General features: G+C 47.9%; 1 protein-coding gene across 2 annotated transcripts; it reads right to left on the bottom strand.

The window, feature by feature from the left end:
• Window positions 1-13,718: 13,718 nt before the first annotated feature.
• LOC125528769 (protein WHAT'S THIS FACTOR 1 homolog, chloroplastic) lies at window positions 13,719-18,246 on the bottom strand. Of its 2 annotated transcripts, XM_087533281.1 has the most exons (4): window positions 17,891-18,246; window positions 14,400-17,209; window positions 14,154-14,320; window positions 13,719-13,975 (listed from the first exon to the last, which is right to left on the bottom strand). In XM_087533281.1, exon 2 carries the CDS (start codon window positions 17,111-17,113, stop codon window positions 15,962-15,964), a length of 1,152 nt encoding a protein of 383 aa, XP_087389407.1. In that variant the 5' UTR covers window positions 17,114-17,209; window positions 17,891-18,246; the 3' UTR covers window positions 13,719-13,975; window positions 14,154-14,320; window positions 14,400-15,961. The 2 variants fall into 2 exon arrangements, with proteins under 2 accessions (XP_087389407.1, XP_048549164.1); XM_048693207.2 differs by having other exon boundaries at window positions 14,154-17,209.
• Window positions 18,247-19,116: the final 870 nt, after the last annotated feature.

Here is a 19,116-nt window from a genome sequence, read left to right as displayed (position 1 = left end):
GAAACTATGAGCGCATTATTGGAAAGGAATTTGCCGAAGCGGAGCGGTCGGGAAGTACTGTCAGTGATCAAAGGCTGAAAGAATGATGAGCTGGGAAACAAATTGCCCAGCTCGGCGAACAAGCAAAGCAATCGTGCCCCCCGCTCAAGGTGCCTAGCGAAATCGCCGCTAATGATCTGAGGATGGTGCCCGGTTATAGCAATCTTGGAGATTACCTGCCCGATGATGTACATTATAATTTCATGGAGGTGCAGATACAAAGATACGAGTACGGGAAGCCTCTCGTCAAAGATGAAAGATCTCTATCAACGATGATGCGAAGATTGCATGATTGGTACTTGAAAATCTGCAGAGAGTCTGGGGGGAGGAGTACTTTGTATGTGAGAGTTAAAAAGGAGCATGACCTCGTTGGAATTGATATGTTGCCTGTTCCATTTGAGGAGTTCTTTCAGTTTTTCAATCAATTGGCTCTCGATAAAGCAACGGTCACCTGCTACTGTCTGTAAGTAGTACTACTTCTGTCATTAAGTCTCTCTATATAGCTCAGCTCTTTCATTGCATGTATTTATAATTATCCTCACTATATTATGCAGATTGAAGATCGTCGAATTAAAGAAAAGACAAATTGGTGATATTGGGTTCATTAACACAAATATCATAAATGCAACTCAGCTTAAATTTCATGCCGCAGATACCGAGGCCAACTTGCTACGATCGTTGGTAATAAATGAAAACAAAGATATAATACTCTTTCCTTACAACTTCAAGTGAGTGTTACTGTCTTGTGCGTATTTGGTTTCCCTTATATATTAGTCAAGGTTATAGTAATGTAATTGATGAGTTATGCATGCGTGTGCAGTTTTCACTATATTCTCCTAGAGATTAAGCTTGAGCAGGGACTAGTAACCGCCTTAGACTCAAGACGAAAAGATCCCCAGGACTATGCGGACATGACTCAAATGCTCGAGAAGTAAGTTAAATCGATCATTATCCACCATATCAGCAACTTTGTTCATTTCCTGATATATCAAGTAATTGTTTTCTTTGTCTGGCAGGGTTTGGAAAAAATTCACCAAAAAAGCTCCGGGACTCTCGAAGAAGCTGCAATTTAGACACCCGAAAGTAAGTACTATAGTAGCATGTTCCGCGCATCTCCTATTGATTCAAGCGCTAGTTTCATTAATACCATTTGACATTCTTGCTTATCAGTTTGATTGACCTCTATTTCTTGTAAAGTGGTTGTGGCAGGAACAAGGGAATGATTTCTGTGGATACTACGTTTGCGAGTCCATCCACCACACGACCTGTGAGTGGGTCTACTTTGACGAACAATATGAAGTGCGTAAATAACAACATTCACAATTTTATTTTATTACCATCATTTGTGTTGAGTTTCATTCATTCATATATATATATATATATATATATATATATATATATATATATATATATATATATGTATTGACCCCCTTCTTCAAATTAGATGTTTCGGAAGCGGGATGAACTCCTAGCAACAGCTCGCATGCGAGCAATTCAAGAGGAATTGGCGGCATTCTTTCTTGACCACGTGATCGTTGAAGACGGAGAATACTATGTGGACCATGAGTCCGTATGTTAGGAGATTATATTTGTAAGAGATAATTATTGTATATATGTAGCCGGTAGTGTCGGATAGATATACGAGAACTTGTTGTTCGACCAATCTCTCGGAGAAGGAGAGGTGGTCGATATCACTTCTCTCTGTATGCATATATGTTCATGACGATCTTCTGTTTCCTTCGTTTGCTTACTAGCTAGCTAGCGTATCTAGTCCTCTCTATACGTATGTATAGTACGTAGCGTCGACCAAGCACGGACATAAGAGAGGACACTTCTCTCTATTAATTATAGCTAGCTAACACAATATATGAAACACCTAAATTAACCCCCCAAAACCCCCAACCCCCCCCCTCAAAAAAAACAAAAACTCCAGCCACAGAAATGCTGGCGCGTGGATGTCTATTGGTCCCGGTTGATGCCACCAACTGGGACCAAAGGCCTTCCTGCCTGGGCTCCGCGCACAGGCCACGTGGAGGCACATCTGCCTAGGCTCCGCGCACAGGCCGCGCATTAGTACCGACCCTTTAGTCCCTGTTCAGGAACCGGGACAAAAGGCCCTTACGAACCGGGACAACAGACCCTTTTTCTACTAGTGAAAAGCCAAGAAGAATCACATGAACAATAATAGTACAGGTGTTTATTATTATATGAGCTCGGGCATGCTCCCCCGTACGTCTAGGGGCAATTTGGCATCAAACTAAAGATATATTCTGAGTGTCGATCCCGATCACGCTCACTCACACGCCTCCTTTTCATTTTGCGAAAGGCTCACTCACGCACCTCCTTGAAAAGAAGTCCAATCCAGCTCCAACTTGTGAGTTGGATGGCTACCTTCTTCCCCTATCATGATAGCCTGGGATCTCGTTCGCCATCTTTTTACTTCTTGTATCAGTTACACTCCTTTTTCTGGCGTTGCTGTCTGAGATGAGATGAGGTTGGTTCTACGGACAGAAATGTAACAAGTTGGCACCCTTTTGGCCAGGAGCGCATGATATATACTACTTCTTTCGTCCTAAAATAAGTGTTTTCAGCTTAGTACAAATTTATACTAAAGCTAGTACAAAGTCGAGACACTTATTTTGAGACGGAGGGAGTACGTTCTACGCTAAGGTTAATTGTGTGATTGGTATCCTGAGCTGACCTGGCCTCCATGCACCTGGAGGGGGGAACAGAGACGAGAATATAGTTCTCGGCCACGATGTCGAACATCCTGACAGTTGCGCATCCTTCTCACGCACAGCACAGGGATATAACTGAGATGCCGTGTGCCTGTGCTGTGATGGTGGACTATCACCACCACCGTAGCATTCTGGTCAAGTGATCAGCCACCTTATAGCATACTATAGCATACCATTACCACGAGTGGTAGTGGTAGTTGGGCGGTGGCTTCCCCGTGCATGGTCCATCCAAATTGTATGACATTGCAGACGAGTGATAAGATTAGGTATGTGCTTGCAGCCGAGGATAGCGTCTCCAGCCTCACGATCGAGATTGTTGCTTCCTCCGGCCTCATGCGGAGGATAGCGTCCCTCCCCACTTTGGCTTTGCCTGTACTATACTCACCAGGCTCTAGGCCACGCACGGCCGGCACGGCGTTGCCGTCCGCACCGCACGCCCACGCTGTTGGTGCGTGTGCATCCTCTCGTGTCAATCCCCAGCCGGCCGCGCCGCGCGTGCGTCACCTCGGACGTCGGACGCGATCAGATAAAGGCATCGCGTCCCGTCCCGAGGAGGTGTGCTTGGTTTGGCTTTGGATGGACGCTGGCATCTAGGAGTGGGGCTGGTGAGGTGCGGTGCAGCGGCCGTGCTCCGGGGGCAGGCGGCAACCTCCATCCATCGCAAAAGCCAAAAAGGAGGTCTGGTCTGTGCCGATGCCGCGGTGGTGCTGCCGAAAGGAGCGGGGGCAGTTGGTGCATGCCAGTATGCATGCCGCCTACCGTTCGCGTCGGCCTCGCTCGGATGGATCACCACACCAAGGGTAGGGAACAAACTTCTTTCTTTGACAAACAGATACATGCAGCAGATGCGGTCGAGATGATGCATCGCGTCCGTTTCCACCACCACCAGTAGATAGATACATGCGCTCACGCCAAGCGGATGAGCTGCAGAGTCAGCACGAGTATGCACGCCTCCCTTCCCTCCACATTCGTTCTCCGTTTTGTGCCCCGCACCACGGCTGTTGCTGTTGCCAAAATTGACCCACAGATAATAAAATACCACGTCGATCGATCGATCGACAATGCTAGTGGCCAGTAATTTTGCACAATACAGAACAGAACAGACGCTGGAAACAGGACCGTCCGCATAAAAAGAACGTGATGCGGAAAGATGGAGAGGGGCCAAACGCATGGCAACAAACCGCGAATAGCTCCGAGAAACATTTCTTGGCAGAAAGATGCGGGAGAGAGAGCAGCAGCAGGTGTGGCTTTCGTCGACCAGCACAGGACAAGGGAGGCAATGCGGCTTGCACAAGTCACTGTGCATGGGTTGGCAAATGGAGACGGCATTATCAGGCGCCCAAACCGACAAGAAGAGCTGTTTCAGATTGAACAAAAAGTTGGCATGGAGTATTGCACCATGCTCATCCCCTGTGACAGTGCAAGTAGATGGCACACACGCACGCCATGTTACCTCACCAGGAATGAGCATATCTCCCATCGAGTGTCCCCCATCATCGACCCATGGGTGGATGGCACAACATGCTAATTTCATACTCTATAATTCTATATATACCCCAGAGTTGAAGAAATGAGCCACTGAGCCCAACCCATAAGATAGGCGTGTATATGATGATTGCAACGTGGCCACGGCCCAGGAGCTGTCTAAATGCCGACCTAAATCGATTTGATTGACCAGGGTTGTGATGAGCTAACCGTGGAATGATTCATTTCCCCCTCCAGATGCTCGGTCGTGCTCAGTCTCATTGACATGGAGTAAGATCGTCGTTTCTGGGTTATTATTGGGTGGGAATAATCTTCCTTGGATGCATACGTCTTTATCTGGTGACATGGTACAGATAAAGAAAGATCATGGAGACATGCAAGCAAAGAAACTGGATTCACGGAGGGACAGGCACCTGACCCTCGATGCATACATATGCCAAGATTGCGAAATCTGAACCAACCAGATAACACATGGCAAGGCTACGCCACCATGGATGGACCCCTACGCCTCCACGTATATATCAATGCATTGCACACACACACATTACTTTCTTCAGATGAGACAAGTATAAAAATGACCTGCTACTAGAGTAGTAGAGGCCATGATGCACGAGTAGGAAGAAATGAGACTCCAGCGCGATGCTGATAGATGGATAGATCATCCAAATGTCTGTCCATAGAGATGGACATGGCCGAGCGGGCTCTGGTGTTCAAATCAGGATTCTTTTCTTTGCTTGCTAAGCGCCGATTTGTTCATTCAAGTTTGAAAGAGATTGTTTCACACCGTAAATGGGGTGCTTTGTCGGGCTCCTAATGGATAGACACCAGGCAGATGATGGAAACAGGGGTGGTGGTATTGACTGGCCACTCGAATTGTGACGTTCAACCAGACGAGCAAAGAGACATTGAACGACACAATTCAGAGAACCTTCTCAATGCCAGCCAGGTTCATGAAAGTTTGAAAACCTACTCTATCCAAGGGTAGAAAAAGGGAATATCCACCCACTGTAAAAGCTAAGAACCAATAGAGATAAGACATTCATCGGAAATCAAGAGGCCAATAATGTCACTTAACCAATAAGCTGCAAGAAACTGGAACTCTACCTAATTCGGTAAATAAAATAGTGTTGTAGTAAGATTTAGGTCGAAATCCAGTGGTAACTATGAGAATCAAAGTGAAGGACAAGTAAAGATAATGGTAGCTTCCTAAAGTCAAGACAGGGGTCCAGAGAAAAAGACAACAAAACCATACAAGCGAAGCAAGCCAGTTCCTGAAGCAGTGATAACTCATGGATTTGTGTTCCTGAAGCTACATGTTGTTTATGGAGCGGGCAGTGCTACTCAGGTACAGGGACAGGGACAGGCAAGCAAAGACTGGTGTACAAGAAAGACGCATCAACTGGAAACTCAGATGGGTCAAAGAAAGCATGTGCTGTTGGTGGCCAATAATAGAGCCAAAATGTATTGATAAGAGAGGCCAATAAAGGCTCGGATCGTTTGGGGAGAAATCCTTATCAGGAGAAGAGAAACGAACAGGGTCAGAAAAGGGCGGGCCATCCGTTGTATTTGCTTGACTTTTTCTGGGTAAGCCATCCAAATCTAGCTCTCAGTGCATCTAACCAGGTTCATGACCACCATCCAAATCATGCATCTCAATTACTCCCTCTGTAAAGTAATATAAAAAGATCATATATTACTTTACAGAGGTAGTACATAATTATTTCTTGGAGTTGTGGTTATCTTAACCTAAGCACCAGTTATTATGGTTCCATGATATTTACTCTATATACTATGACATGAATGGCACAACCTAAAATGTTGCAAAGGGAGGACTAACAACGGTAGACAGCAAAAACAAAGAAAAGAAGTGCTAGGTTTGGAAGTAAAACCTCCAGATTGACTAACAATTATTGTAATTCGCTTGCATTGACCTCAAATTCTTCTCTGGCAGACAGTGCCTTCACACGAACCATGCCTCGCTCCCACTCAGATTTCCCCAACCAAAACCAGCCTGCTAGCACTTGTCCGATCTGCATGTTTAAACACCCATTTCAGACACTTGTCTTGTACAAGGTCTACGGATCTGCCATTCTTCCGCAGAGAGGATGCAACACAGGATGCTGGTTCCTGAAGCTCATCATCCAGCGGGAAGACAATGTCGTCTATTTGTCGCGACAGATGAGGCAGAAGACCCTTCTCCTTCAGCAGTTCGACAATGACAGCGTCCCCAAACCCGAATCCACAGGCTGGTACATCTTAACTTCCAAATGTTGAAAGCAGGCTGAAAACAGGACCGCATAAAAAGAACGTGAGGCAGAAAAAAAGATAGAGAGGGACAAAACGCATGGCAACAGACTGCTGCAAATAGCTCCGAGAAACATTTGCTGGCAGAAAGATGCAGGAGAGAGGGAACCGGGTGTGGCTTTCATCGACCAGCACGGGACAAGGGAGGCAATGCAGCTTGCACAAGTCATTGTACATGGGTTGGCAAAATGGCACGTCATTAGGCGCCCAAAATGACAAGTGTTGTTTCAGATTTAACAAAAAGTTGGCATGGAGTATTGCACTATGCTCGTCCCCCCTGTGACAGTGCAAGTAGATGGCACGCACGCACTCCATGTTACATCACCAGGAATGAGCTTTGTTTAGCTAGCATCTCCCGTCAAGTCCCATCATCGATCCATGGGTGGATGGTACTCCCTCCGTATCGAAATATAAGACATTTTTTGACACTATCACAGTGTGAAAAAAACATCTTATATTTTGATATAGAGGGAGTACAACATGCTAAGTTCATAGTATAATTCTGTATTGATAAGAAAAAGGAAGAAGAAATATGCCCTAGAGTTGAAGAAAGGAGCCACTGAGCCCAACCAATAAGATAGGCGTATGATGATTGTAACGTGGCCACAGCCCAGAAGCTATCTAAATGCCGACCTAAATTGATTTACCCGGCCGGCTTGTGATGAGCTAAACGTGGAGTCATTCATTCCCCCTCCAGATGCTCGTGCTCAGTCTCATTGACATGGAATAAAATCGTCGTTTCTGGGGTATTATTGGGCTAGAATAACCTCCCTTGGATACATACGTCTTTACCTGGTGACATGGTACAGATAAAGAAAGATCATGGAGACATGCAAACAAAGAAATTGGATGCAGAGAGGGACAGGCACCTGACCCTCGATGCATACATATGCCAAGATTGTGAAATCTGAACCAACCAAATAACACATGGCTGGGCTACGCCACCATGGATGGGCCCCTACGCCTCCACGTATATATATCAATGCACGCCACGCACACATTACTTTCTTCCTCTCAGATGGGACAAGCATAAAAATGACCTGATACTAGAGTAGTAGAGGCTGTGATGCACGAGTAGGAAGAAACGAGACTCCAGCGCGATAGATCGTCCAAATATCTGTCCATCTGCTCGCCTGTGCCCCCCACGCTAGATGCTCCCTTGGCTGGGATGGAGTCGGCTCCGGGCCGCCCGGCTTCTGGCATGCTTGCCGAACCGATGCTGGCCGACCCGGTTGCGCACGAGCCACCCCCAGACCCGTCTCCTCGGGAAGCGTCGCTATCGGTGGCAGCGGTCTCGACTGGGCTGGGATTGGCTGTGGCACAGCCTTCGGGCCCTCCCTCCCTGGCCACTCCGGTGCTCCTGGACCCGATGGCCCTTGGCGCGTGCTCTTCGGATGATGCCCCACCGTCTCCTCCCGCTGCTTCTACAGTCCGGCCCGAGCCCACCGCTTCACCGACCCAGCTCCCGTCTCACGGTCCGATGCCCGGAGGGGTGACGGCGGAGGTGACCACCCCGGTGGTTGCCCACCCCCTCCCCCCTCGGACCATGGCGTACTCCAGGAGAGGCAGGTCGACCTCGACACCAGTGACGTCTTCTCGTCGCAGCGCCAGGATCGAGGCGGCCAGGCCGGAGGGTAGCCCAGCTCTGCCCATCCCCGCGCGGGCGGAGCTCAGGGCCGCCGCCCGGAACCTCGAGCCAGGTACCCCGCTCGTCCCAGTAACCCCCGCTACTTGCTCGTTTTCCGCTCTAGAGTCCGCTCCGTTAGGCCACCTAGCTAAGGTGGCAACTGATTCGGCCATCATATTCCGAGGGGAGGTTGGCCCCCTGCTTGTCCAGATTGCGGCGATCCGTGCCCGCGAAATCCTGGACGGGCACCTTGCCGAGGCACGTGCTCGCCTCCAAGACGCCCCCGTCCCCTCCACAGTGGCCCCGCGAGGTCCCCGGGCAGCGATTGTTCCGACTGAGGTCCGGGGCCACACTCGGTCACGCACCGCTGCCCTCCGCGTGCAAAGCGCATCCCGAGTCTTGGGGTCAAGCAGCCCCCCAATGGTCTCGTGATGCGAACCCTATTCTGGAACATCCGCGGCTTCGGCCAAGACGGCCGTCGCCGCCAACTCATCGAGTACATGAGAAACGAGCGAATAGACATTGTGGCCATCCAAGAAACGATGCGTACGGAGTTTTCTCTGTCGGAACTCGAACATTTGAGTTCCGACTTATTTGCTTGGCACTGGCTCCCTTCTAGTGGGAGCGCAGGCCACTCGGGTGGTATCCTTCTAGGTGTCAAGGATGCCACCTTCGAGGTCGGTAGCATGGACCGTGGGGAGTTCTTCGTCAGCATGGAGATCTTTGAGCGTGCCCTCAACTTCAAATGGGAGGTCATTGCCGTCTACGGACCGGCTGACCATAGCCGCTCAGAGACCTTCCTCGCTGAGATCCAAACGAAAGTCTTGGCCGCCCAGCTCCCGGTTGTGCTGGGTGGAGACTTTAACCTCATTCGGTCTGAAGACGATAAAAGCAATAACTTGGTCAACTTTCCCCGGATGCAAATGTTTAATGATTGCATCGCAGACATGGGCCTCCGTGAACTAGATAGGGTCGGCGCCAGGTTCACCTGGACTAACCGCCAGGCCAACCCGACCAGGTCGGTCCTCGACCGGGTCTTTGTCTCCCCGGAATGGGACTTGCGGTGCCCTCTCGCGTCGCTACGCGCGATTACTAGGATCGGCTCTGACCATGTTCCTTTACTTCTCTCCTCGGAGAACGAGCGACCTCCCCAGCCCCCCCGCTTTCGCTTCGAGACGTTCTGGCTGAACCAGCCCGGGTTCGCGGCTGCGGTTGCCGCTAGGTGGCGTGAGGCTCGTGAGGCGCCCCACCGCTCCTTCTCGGCCGTCGACTCCTGGCATTTCTGTGCCAAACGGTCGCGCCAATTCATGAAAGGGTGGCGTGCTAACTTAGGTCGCGACATTCGAGAGCGGAAGCGGACTCTCCTTGAAGGCATCCAGGCTCTTGACCTCCAGGCAGATGCCGCGGGCCTCTCGGCCGAGGAATGGATGCTTAGATACGACTTGGAAGACCAACTCTCGGTCATCTACACGGACGAGGAGGCATTCTGGCGCCTCCGAGGTACGCAGAATTGGGTCCTCAAGGGGGACGCTAATACAGCCTACTTCCAGGCAATCGCGAATGGCCGCCGCCGCCGCAACACCATCCCCCTGCTCTGGGATGGTGATACCCTGCTTCAACAGCTGGAGGCCATCCGGGCCCATGTTGATGGCTTCTACAGAGACCTATTCTCTGCCTCCCCTCGGGGAGGATTAGCGCTTGCCCATGATATTTGGCCGCCCCGATACTGTGTTTCAGAGGAGGATAACATTGCTCTTACGGCACCGTTCTCTGAAGCTGAAGTATGGGCGGCCATTAAGGGCATGAACTCATCCTCGGCCCCCGGCCCCGATGGCCTTCCAGTAAAGTTCTTTCAAACTTTCTGGGAATGCCCTATTTGAAGAATTCTATGTTGGGGCCATTGATCTCACCCGTCTCAACTTTGGAATAATCACGCTGATCCCCAAAGTTACGGGTTCCTCGGACATCCGCCAATTCCGCCCAATCACGGTGATCAATGTCATCTTTCGCATCCTCGCGAAGGGGTACGCCAATAGGGTGGCCCCTATTGCGGACCGAATCATCCACCCGGATCAGTCGGCCTTCATCCAGGGCCGGTATATCCTGGACGGAGTCCTAGTGTTTCACGAAGCCTTACACGAGGTGCACTCCAAGCACCTCAAGGCAGTCTTCCTGAAACTAGATTTCCACAAGGCCTACGACACGGTTAGCTGGCACTTCCTGCGTGAATGCCTGCTCCGTAAGGGCTTTGACGAGAGATGGGTGACCCGGGTGATGCAGATGGTGTGCTCAGGCAGAACCGCAGTGAATATTAACGGCGAGATTGGCCCGTTCTTCCCCACCTTTTCTGGGGTACGCCAGGGCGATCCATTCTCTCCGTTCCTATTCAACGTGGTGGTCGATGCCCTGGCAGCCATCTTAGACAAAGCAAAAGCTGCAGGCCACATCAAAGGCATAGTCCCACACTTAGTAGGAGGAACCGGCGTGTCCCTCCTACAATATGCGGACGACACCATTATCATGGTGGAAGGTTCGGCGAGCGACATCTTGAACCTGAAGTTCCTCTTGCTCTGCTTCCAGCAGATGTCTGGCCTCAAGATTAACTTCGATAAGAGCTCGGTGATGGTTCTGGGATACTCCGACGCCGAGCGTCGGAGTATCGCGGGCCGGCTCAATTACCCGCTCGGGAGTTTCCCCACAGCCTATCTGGGGATACCCATTAGTGACTCGAGGCTCACGGTGGCCGAGCTTCGGCCCACGGTTGGCAAGCTCCAGCACCGCGTGGAGCCATGGCAGGGAGGTGGCTTTCCAAAGCCGCCCGAACGGTGCTGATCAACTCGTCCCTATCCAGCCTGCTCCTATTCATAATGAGCTTTTACAGCCTGCCTGAGACTCTGCACCATGAGATTGCCAGGGTTCAGGGTCGCTTCTACTGGGCTGGTGAGGGAGACAAGCAGAAATACCACATGGTACGATGGTCTGAAATTTGTAAACCGCGTGATCAGGGCGGGCTTGGGATAATGTGCTCCAAGCGGATGAACATTGCCCTCCTAACTCGATGGCTTTGGCGGATTACGAACGGCGAGGGTGGCCTGTGGCTCCGCATCATTCAGCGGAAATACCTACGAGGCCAACCCCTCGCCTTTTGCCAGCGGTCAGGTGGCTCCCAGTTCTGGCAATCTATCATACAGCTGCTTCCGGTCCTGCGCATTGGATCCTCGATTACGGTTGGATCTGGTACTGCCACGCTGTTTTGGTTTGATCGCTGGGCTGGAGATGCCCCCTTTGCGGCTCGTTTTCCGGACCTGTTCTCCATCGCGGTAGACCCGCGCATATCGGTGGCGACGGCCCTTATTGACTTAGGGCGTCTCGCATTCCGGCGTCAGTTCGGCCCGGCAGAGACTGCGGCTTGGGATGACCTGATCGCATGCATTGCGCTTCACGAACCTATGCTTGTGAATGGTGAGGACCGCACTCGATGGCGTCTAGAGCCATCTGGGCTTTTCTCCACCACGTCGCTCTACAAGGCGATAGCCCCCACTCCGGGTCCTGCGGCGCTTACCGTCATCTGGGAGATCCGGCTCCCTTTGAAAATTAGGATATTCCTATGGCAATGGACTCGTGGCCGCCTTCCATCTGGGGTGGAAGTCCTGAAGCGCAACGGCCCCGGCGACGGACGCTGCCCACTCTGCGGACCGGAAGAGGATTCGAACCATATTTTCTTCACCTGCCTGTCCGCGCAGTTCCTCTGGAGCTGTTTCCGCGAGACGGTTGGGGGCAGATGGGACCAGAAGAACTTCCCCGACCTTTTCGCCGAACTCCAGGCACTGCCACCGCCGTCCCGCCACATTACTTGGCTGACCATCGGCGTGCTTGCCTGGACGCTGTGGACTATTAGGAATAAACTTGTGATTCAACGTATTCCTCTTCGGCGCGCTACTGATGCTTTGTTCAAATGGTCTGGTTACTTGCAGCTTTGGCGGCCGCTTAGCCGCCCCAGGGAGAGAGACGCCATCACCTCCATCATCACCCAGCTTCGCGCGATGGCTCTCCGTATGGCTCCGCAGCTTCCCCCTCCACCACCTGAGCCAGATTAGCTATTCTACGTCTTTGACGCCGCCGCCGTGTGTTGGGTGTGCCACCTATGTGGTGTTTGGGCTTGTTGAGTGCCCACAGCAGGCTTTGTGTTGTTTGTGTTGGACCTTGTTGCGGTGGCGTTGTGTGTGTGTGTGCTGGGTGATACCTTGTTGAATGCTTGGTGGTTGCTTTATTTATAAAGCGGGGCGAAATCCTTTTTCGGTATATCTGTCCAGAGCGACGGAGATGGCCGAGCTGGTTCTGGTGTTCAAATCAGGATTCTTTTCTTTGCTTGCTAGGCGCCGATTTGTTCATTCAAGCGATCGAAAGAGATTGTTTCACGACGTAAATGGGGTGCTTTGTCGGACTCCTAATGGATAGACACCACACCAGGCAGATAGATGATGATGGAAACAGGGGTGGTGGTATTGACTGGCCACTCTAATTGTGACGTTCGACCAGACGAGCAAAGAGACATCGAACAACACAATTCAGAGAACCTTCTCAATGCAAGCAAGAATCAACAGAGACATTCATCAGAAATCAAGCTGCAAAAAACTGGAACTCTTTACTTAACTAATTCGGCAGATAATATAAGATTTAGGTCGAAATCTAGCGGTAACTGGTATGAGAATCAAAGCACAAGTAAAGATAGTGGAAGCTTCCTAAAGTCAAGGCAGGGTCCGGAAAAAAAGATAGCAAAACCATACAGGCAAAGCAAGCCAGTTCCTGAAGCAGTGCACTTAAAAAATGGCACGCCCTACCCACACACACAAGTTGTTTATGGAGCAGGCAATGCTACTCAGGGGCAGGGACAGGCAAGCAAAGACTGGTGTGGTATACAAGAAAGACGCATCAACCGGAAACCCAGATGGGTCCATAGAGGCTGAAGGTGACCCAAGCTAAGGGCAAAGAAAGCATGTGCTGTTGGTGGCCAATAATAGTAGAGCCAAAAGGTATTAAGACAGGCTAATGCAAAGGTTCAGATCGTTTGGAAGGCTACTGCAGAAGGAGAGAGAAATGCTTACCCTTACCAGGAGAAGAAAAACAAACAGGATCAGGAAAGGGTGAGCCTCCAGTCTCCATCCTAGGCTATCAGCCATCCAAATCTAGTTCTCGGTGCATCTGATCAGGCTCATGACCATATATCATAGGCTAGTGTCTGCAGAATCTGGTCCCAATCACTGCTCCTGTTCATGCTCTTAACTTTCAGGGGTTATAATTGAGCAGCAGCCAGTTAGTTGGCCTCATCGCACTTGGCTCCATGTGTCCACACCATGCATAATTGTGTCGGTCCTTCTTTACTTAGCATATGATCCCACTGAGAGCTATTTTTAGCGTTGCAGTTAACATATGCATCTCCCACTAAGACATCATTCTATGTTGACAACCACTTCAATGCAGGAATATCAGAACATACTCAAGATAGTCTGAAAGGGATTTAAACCTGCCCATGAATAGCCTGTTGCAGGTATTGCATTGATTGGCATAACAAACTGATACAGCTTTGTATGCCTAGAGTAGAATCAAGGTCCAAGATCAACAGTAAGCCATGTTTCCCTGATTTGGTCAGTCATTATTCAGGGCCAACACAATCACGTAACCTACAGGCTTTCGGAGGATGACATTGCACAGCCCTTAATCAATCCATCAAAGCACTCCATTGTATTTTCTCTATACTTGACTGGTGCACAGCGTATTGATTCTGACACAAAGCCAAATTACACAAAAACAATATCAGTACCGGAGACTTGCTACAGAATAATCTGTCAACATCAATCAAACCCATGTTACAAAGCCTGACTGGCCCTTATTGCTGAATTGCAATATTTGTAATGAGATATTAACAAAAGACAAAAAAATCATGTCAGCTTGTCACATACCTGTTCCTGCTGGATAAAGATCCTGTAGTGATCGGTAGGCCATCTTCACTTAGTTGACCCTTTGTGAGTTCCATCCGCTGAACAATTGCCACTGTAGATTACAAAGATGCGTGGGGTGAGGACTATAGCCCATGCGCATTAGTCTTGCTTAACAGAAATGGGGCAATCTGTAGCAAAGAAGTGTGGTGACCGTCAAAACGCACAGACATAGGGTGTAATCATGAGCTATCACAGTATAAACCTTACCAAGACTTTTATTTTCTTCTGAAGCAAGAAAATAGGCCTGATATTCATTCTTTCTTTCAGTGTCCCGATGGGCACACGATGAATGTGGCGATGCAGCATGAATAGTTGAATGTGGGAACGAAAGTTGTGTGTACATGTTACTACTATCTATATCTAAGATGACTCACAATTGTTTGAAAAGATAATAAGCATGCGAGTTAAACACTGCAGTATTTCATATTACTGAGATAAAAATCAAGACAGCTATCCAAATAACCATTATGTTTATAAAGTTAATACTAAAACAAATAATATAGGAAGATATCAAGTTAGTACAAATGTCAGTGAGTTATGTTGTCCTCATGTCACCAAAATGAAGGATACTATCTACCAGCAGCTAGTCTATGACTCCGGATGTCTATTATAATATTTGTGCCAATTCAAAACCGATCAACTAGATCTTAAGTAAGTGAAATATTGAAGATGTGCAATTACATGTGAAGTCATTTCTGACCCTTAGGCATCTCAAACAACCTCTAGGGATATCCTGCTGCTTATTCAGAAATAGGCCACCTAAATACATAAATAAGTGGTCTGATACCATCAAAGTCCAATGCAGATAACTTGAAGTCACTAGCGACATAAGCATGAGGACACAATCGCATACAGTGAACGTAGATAAGCATTGTCAACAAATTCAGAAATTAGCAGAACAATCAATGTGCTAGAGACAGCATCTGGAGCATTTACAGGTGCTTTCTGCATGTTAAGGGATACAGAAACAACCAAATAAGTACTGATGAGATGCAGCTTGTTATTGTGCTAAAACTGTTACCAATACTGGTGATGCATTTAAAACATCCGGTAAACCAAGAGCATCTAGTGGTATGATTGTGTGAGTAACACATTTATGTTGCAGAACTCTCTAAAGAAGTTACAGAACAGTAACAAATATCCTGCTGCAAGCAGAGTCACATGAGACTGAGTGAATAATAGAGTTTCAGATAAATGAGTGCCTGACTATTGTTTATGAGCCAAAGGTAGAAATCCATCCAATTAGGAGAAGCAACTCAACATTACATATCTTAGTACAAAGCGGAATTGATACTGCAACTTCTTTTTTCGGCATTATAAGCTGCACAACTGGAGTTAGAGGCTGATTGATTTGATGCCAACATTTGGTAAATCAAAAGTTGTCAAAATTTGGCAAGTTTTTGTGAGCTTGGCAAGAAACAAACCAATCACTAGAAATCTTGGCATGCCAAATTTTGGTATCAAACCAATCATGCACTTAATCCTCTCAACCCCTACATTCCAACTGAACTTGTGACCTCCGTACAAACATGGATGTCTCATCAGCTGATCTGCAACTTGATTCCTGGGGTGCTTCATATTTAAAGATGGGATGTTGGTGTTTACAGTTTTATCTTTAACAGCTGATAAGGCGCAAGACACATCCGTTGTACAGAGGAATTACATAGTTTGTTGTGTGCAAGTGGGCTCATGTGAACATCAAGCAATCAACTAAGCACCAGCCAGACGCACCATGGTTTCGCTTCTCATGTAAATCAATAACACTCAAGCTATACTGCCAGTGGAGTATTTAAGTCGGAGCATGATCGGCCAATTAAAGATGAAAACTGATCATGGAATTTCAGAAGAGGACACTTCTCAATGAGGTTAGTATCATCGTAGGCCTCCTTGAGGAAGACGGTACTTCTTGCTCCCTTGTTAGTGATGTAGAAGATACCATGATTTTTTACTAAGCAAAGAAGTAGCTTGCATGGCAGCCTGTACTCATTATGGAAGACTTCTAGCTTATCAGATGTCAGTCGTTTCTGCATTGTCAAGCTTAAGATCTCATGTAGAACAGCAACAGATCGCTTTCGAGCCTGTGGAGTTGCAGGCTCCACTCTCCTAGCATTCAAATAAGGTGAAGGAAATGCCATCTTCTGCCACCTGACTACCTCCTCAAGGTACTTGCGGTTGGGCCTAAATCCTGCTGGATACTTTAACTTGAAAGCAAAAGGACCCAGTATATTCCCATCTTTAGCAACCCCTCTATAATCCATTTGGAAACCATCAAAATTCAATTTTTCTTCTCGTGCTGTGACTGCTAGTGAAGAATCCCAACTCTCCAAACACAGATGGTCCAAGCCTCGCACATCACGGATTGAAAAAAAGTCAGGGTAACTAGGAATCAACTTGTCCTTGAAGTTCTTTGGTAAACCCAATTCAGGTTGGATGAGCTCAATCTTCTCTAAAGGGATTTGGCAGTCCATCGACATCATTAACAGCTTCCTCAGATTTCTTACCAAGATGGGTTCCATTAGCTCCTGTGCTTGGATCTCTTCACCAGAAATATTTCTGGCCTTCTCAGTAAGTGTGACAGCAATGGGCTCACGCGATGTACTTCCACCAGAGACATGGAAGATATTGGGGTGGCGCTCGATAAGTGAAACAAAGTTCCATTTTTGGACAAAGCCAACCTCCTTTTCAAGGTCACGTACAAGTAGTGATCCTTTCTTTTGGGCCAAGATGAGCTCACGGAGACGAAGGAGGAGAGCGGGCTTCTTTTGGAGGTCCATGGCCTTGTCGAGGCCAGGCTCACGGTGATAAAGCTTCTTCTTTGGCCGGCGTCCATGACCAGCAGAAAATGAGGACATTTCCTTGAGTTGTATCAAGGAAAGAGATCTGGGAATGTAAGATAAATGTTCTGCCAATCTTCTTCTCATCAAATTTTAGGTCTTAAATGCAAGTCCGTGCAGGCACCGCAGATCCCAAGTGATCAAGAGCGCAAAATAAAGAAGCAGAAAGTTGTACTTCAAATTCTGCAAAACAAAAAGGGACAGAATGTTCAAACCATTTTAAACAACATGGCTTTGCAACTAATACCAAGAGTCTGTGTCTCAAGTCTCAACAATTCCCATTTCAGAACAACTCGTCGCAGCAGAAGCAGAGCCAAGAGCAAGTTACAGGGTCAGGGTGTGCCACCTCCATTTTTTTTTACTGACATCACACACATAATACAAAATTGACCGAAAGAGTCATATAAATAGCTTAGTCAAGTCTCACTATTAGAACGCTCTTATATTTCTTTACAAAGGGAGTATGTTTAAAATTTGCAAATGTAACAACACGATTGGTTGGCAAGATGAAATAGCCTTACAAGAATAAAAGGTAACATGAGTACAAAATTTCAACATTACACTACATTCCGCTTTTGCATTGCCCTAAAAGCATCAACTACTCTCCACGTGACATATGTGGTAAGCAATTCAAACTAATTCAAAAAAAAAAAGCATCAACTACTCCTACATCATCTTCACTTGCTCAATAAGTGTCACCAAGCTATAGTGTATGAGTTGATCACCTATAGTATTTATCCATTTATCCTTCATTAGACTCATTGCAGAAAATACTCCACTAGCTCTGAAGACTGAATTGAAGTAGTACTGAACTTGGCACTGTAGGAGTGTACTTGTAATTTCTACAATCACACTAGTTAGTACCTCCAGCAGTTGAGCTCGATGCGGCGTTTACCGTTCGAGGTCAGGCCATTAGGACGTCACCGACCGGAGCTCGCCGGCGGCAGAGGACAATGACGGCGAGACTGCTCGTGCTCGGAGGTCGCCGAGTTTGGAGTCAAGCGCGGCCGCGGGCCGTGAGAGAGTGAGGACGGCCTTATGGGGAACGAGGACTGGGGGGCAAGGGCCACCGGGGCCGGGGAAGTCGTGGAGGAGGGAGGATGGGGGCCGGCGCCGGGGCGGCCACGCCAATCGTGGAACCGCCGGAGTGGAGGGAGGATGGCTCGATCTCGATGGGAACAGCCGAACAGAGCAGCACGGATAACGGGCTAGATCGAGAGCTCCTATACGACGCCTGCGGGCGACAAATTGACGACCCTTCGCACAGAGCGGGAACCAACTGGACCGGGCCATTTTGGACGCAGCGAAGGGGAAACCACTGAGCTTTCTTTTTTAAGTGGGAAACCACTGAGCTACCTCCCAACAACACTGCAGCACCTGGTTCACTGTAGCGGCCTGCCACTGTATGAGGGTTCACTGTAGTGAACTGGTGTTTTGGTCGCTTTTTATTTCATACTTTTATAAATAAACATTGAACATTTTTGTAATATACGTTGAATTTTTTAATATACGATGAACATTTTTATGGTGCATGCTGAACTTTTTTTAATATATGATGAACATTTTTTAAATATAGTGAACTTTTTTTTAATATACGCTACCAATTTTTTAATGTGCACTGAACATTTTTGGAATATACGTTGAACATTTTCTTAATATATGATGAACATCTTTACAATGCACGGTGAACTATTTTGTACTCCCTCCGTCCCAAAATAAGTGCAACTTTGTACTAACGATGAACATTTTTGTAATACACTGTGAACTTTTCTCTATAATACACAAGAAAGAGAAGAAATGAAAAAATAAAATAAAATAGAAAAAAGCAAAAAAGAAAATGAAATGAATAAACAAAAAACCAAAGGAAAAAAGGAAACAAAACAGCAAAAATGGAAAAAATGAATCATGTGTCGCTACAAGGTTGAGGCTTTCTTCGTCTTGAAGAGCCGTGAACACAACAGGTGCGTCAAGGCCGGCGTCCTCAACATCTGTTCCCGGGGGTGGGGGGGGGGGGGGGGGGCATGTGTCGCATCACTAATCCCAGCAGCTACAACCTTGTCAATGTATGCAACGACGAGAAGGGTCAGAAG

The sequence above is a fragment of the Triticum urartu genome, chromosome 7A (assembly GCF_056163025.1).
Source record: "Triticum urartu cultivar PI428250 chromosome 7A, HENAU_Tu73, whole genome shotgun sequence".
Lineage (NCBI taxonomy): Eukaryota > Viridiplantae > Streptophyta > Magnoliopsida > Poales > Poaceae > Triticum > Triticum urartu.
This window is presented reverse-complemented; position numbering and strand designations above follow the sequence as displayed.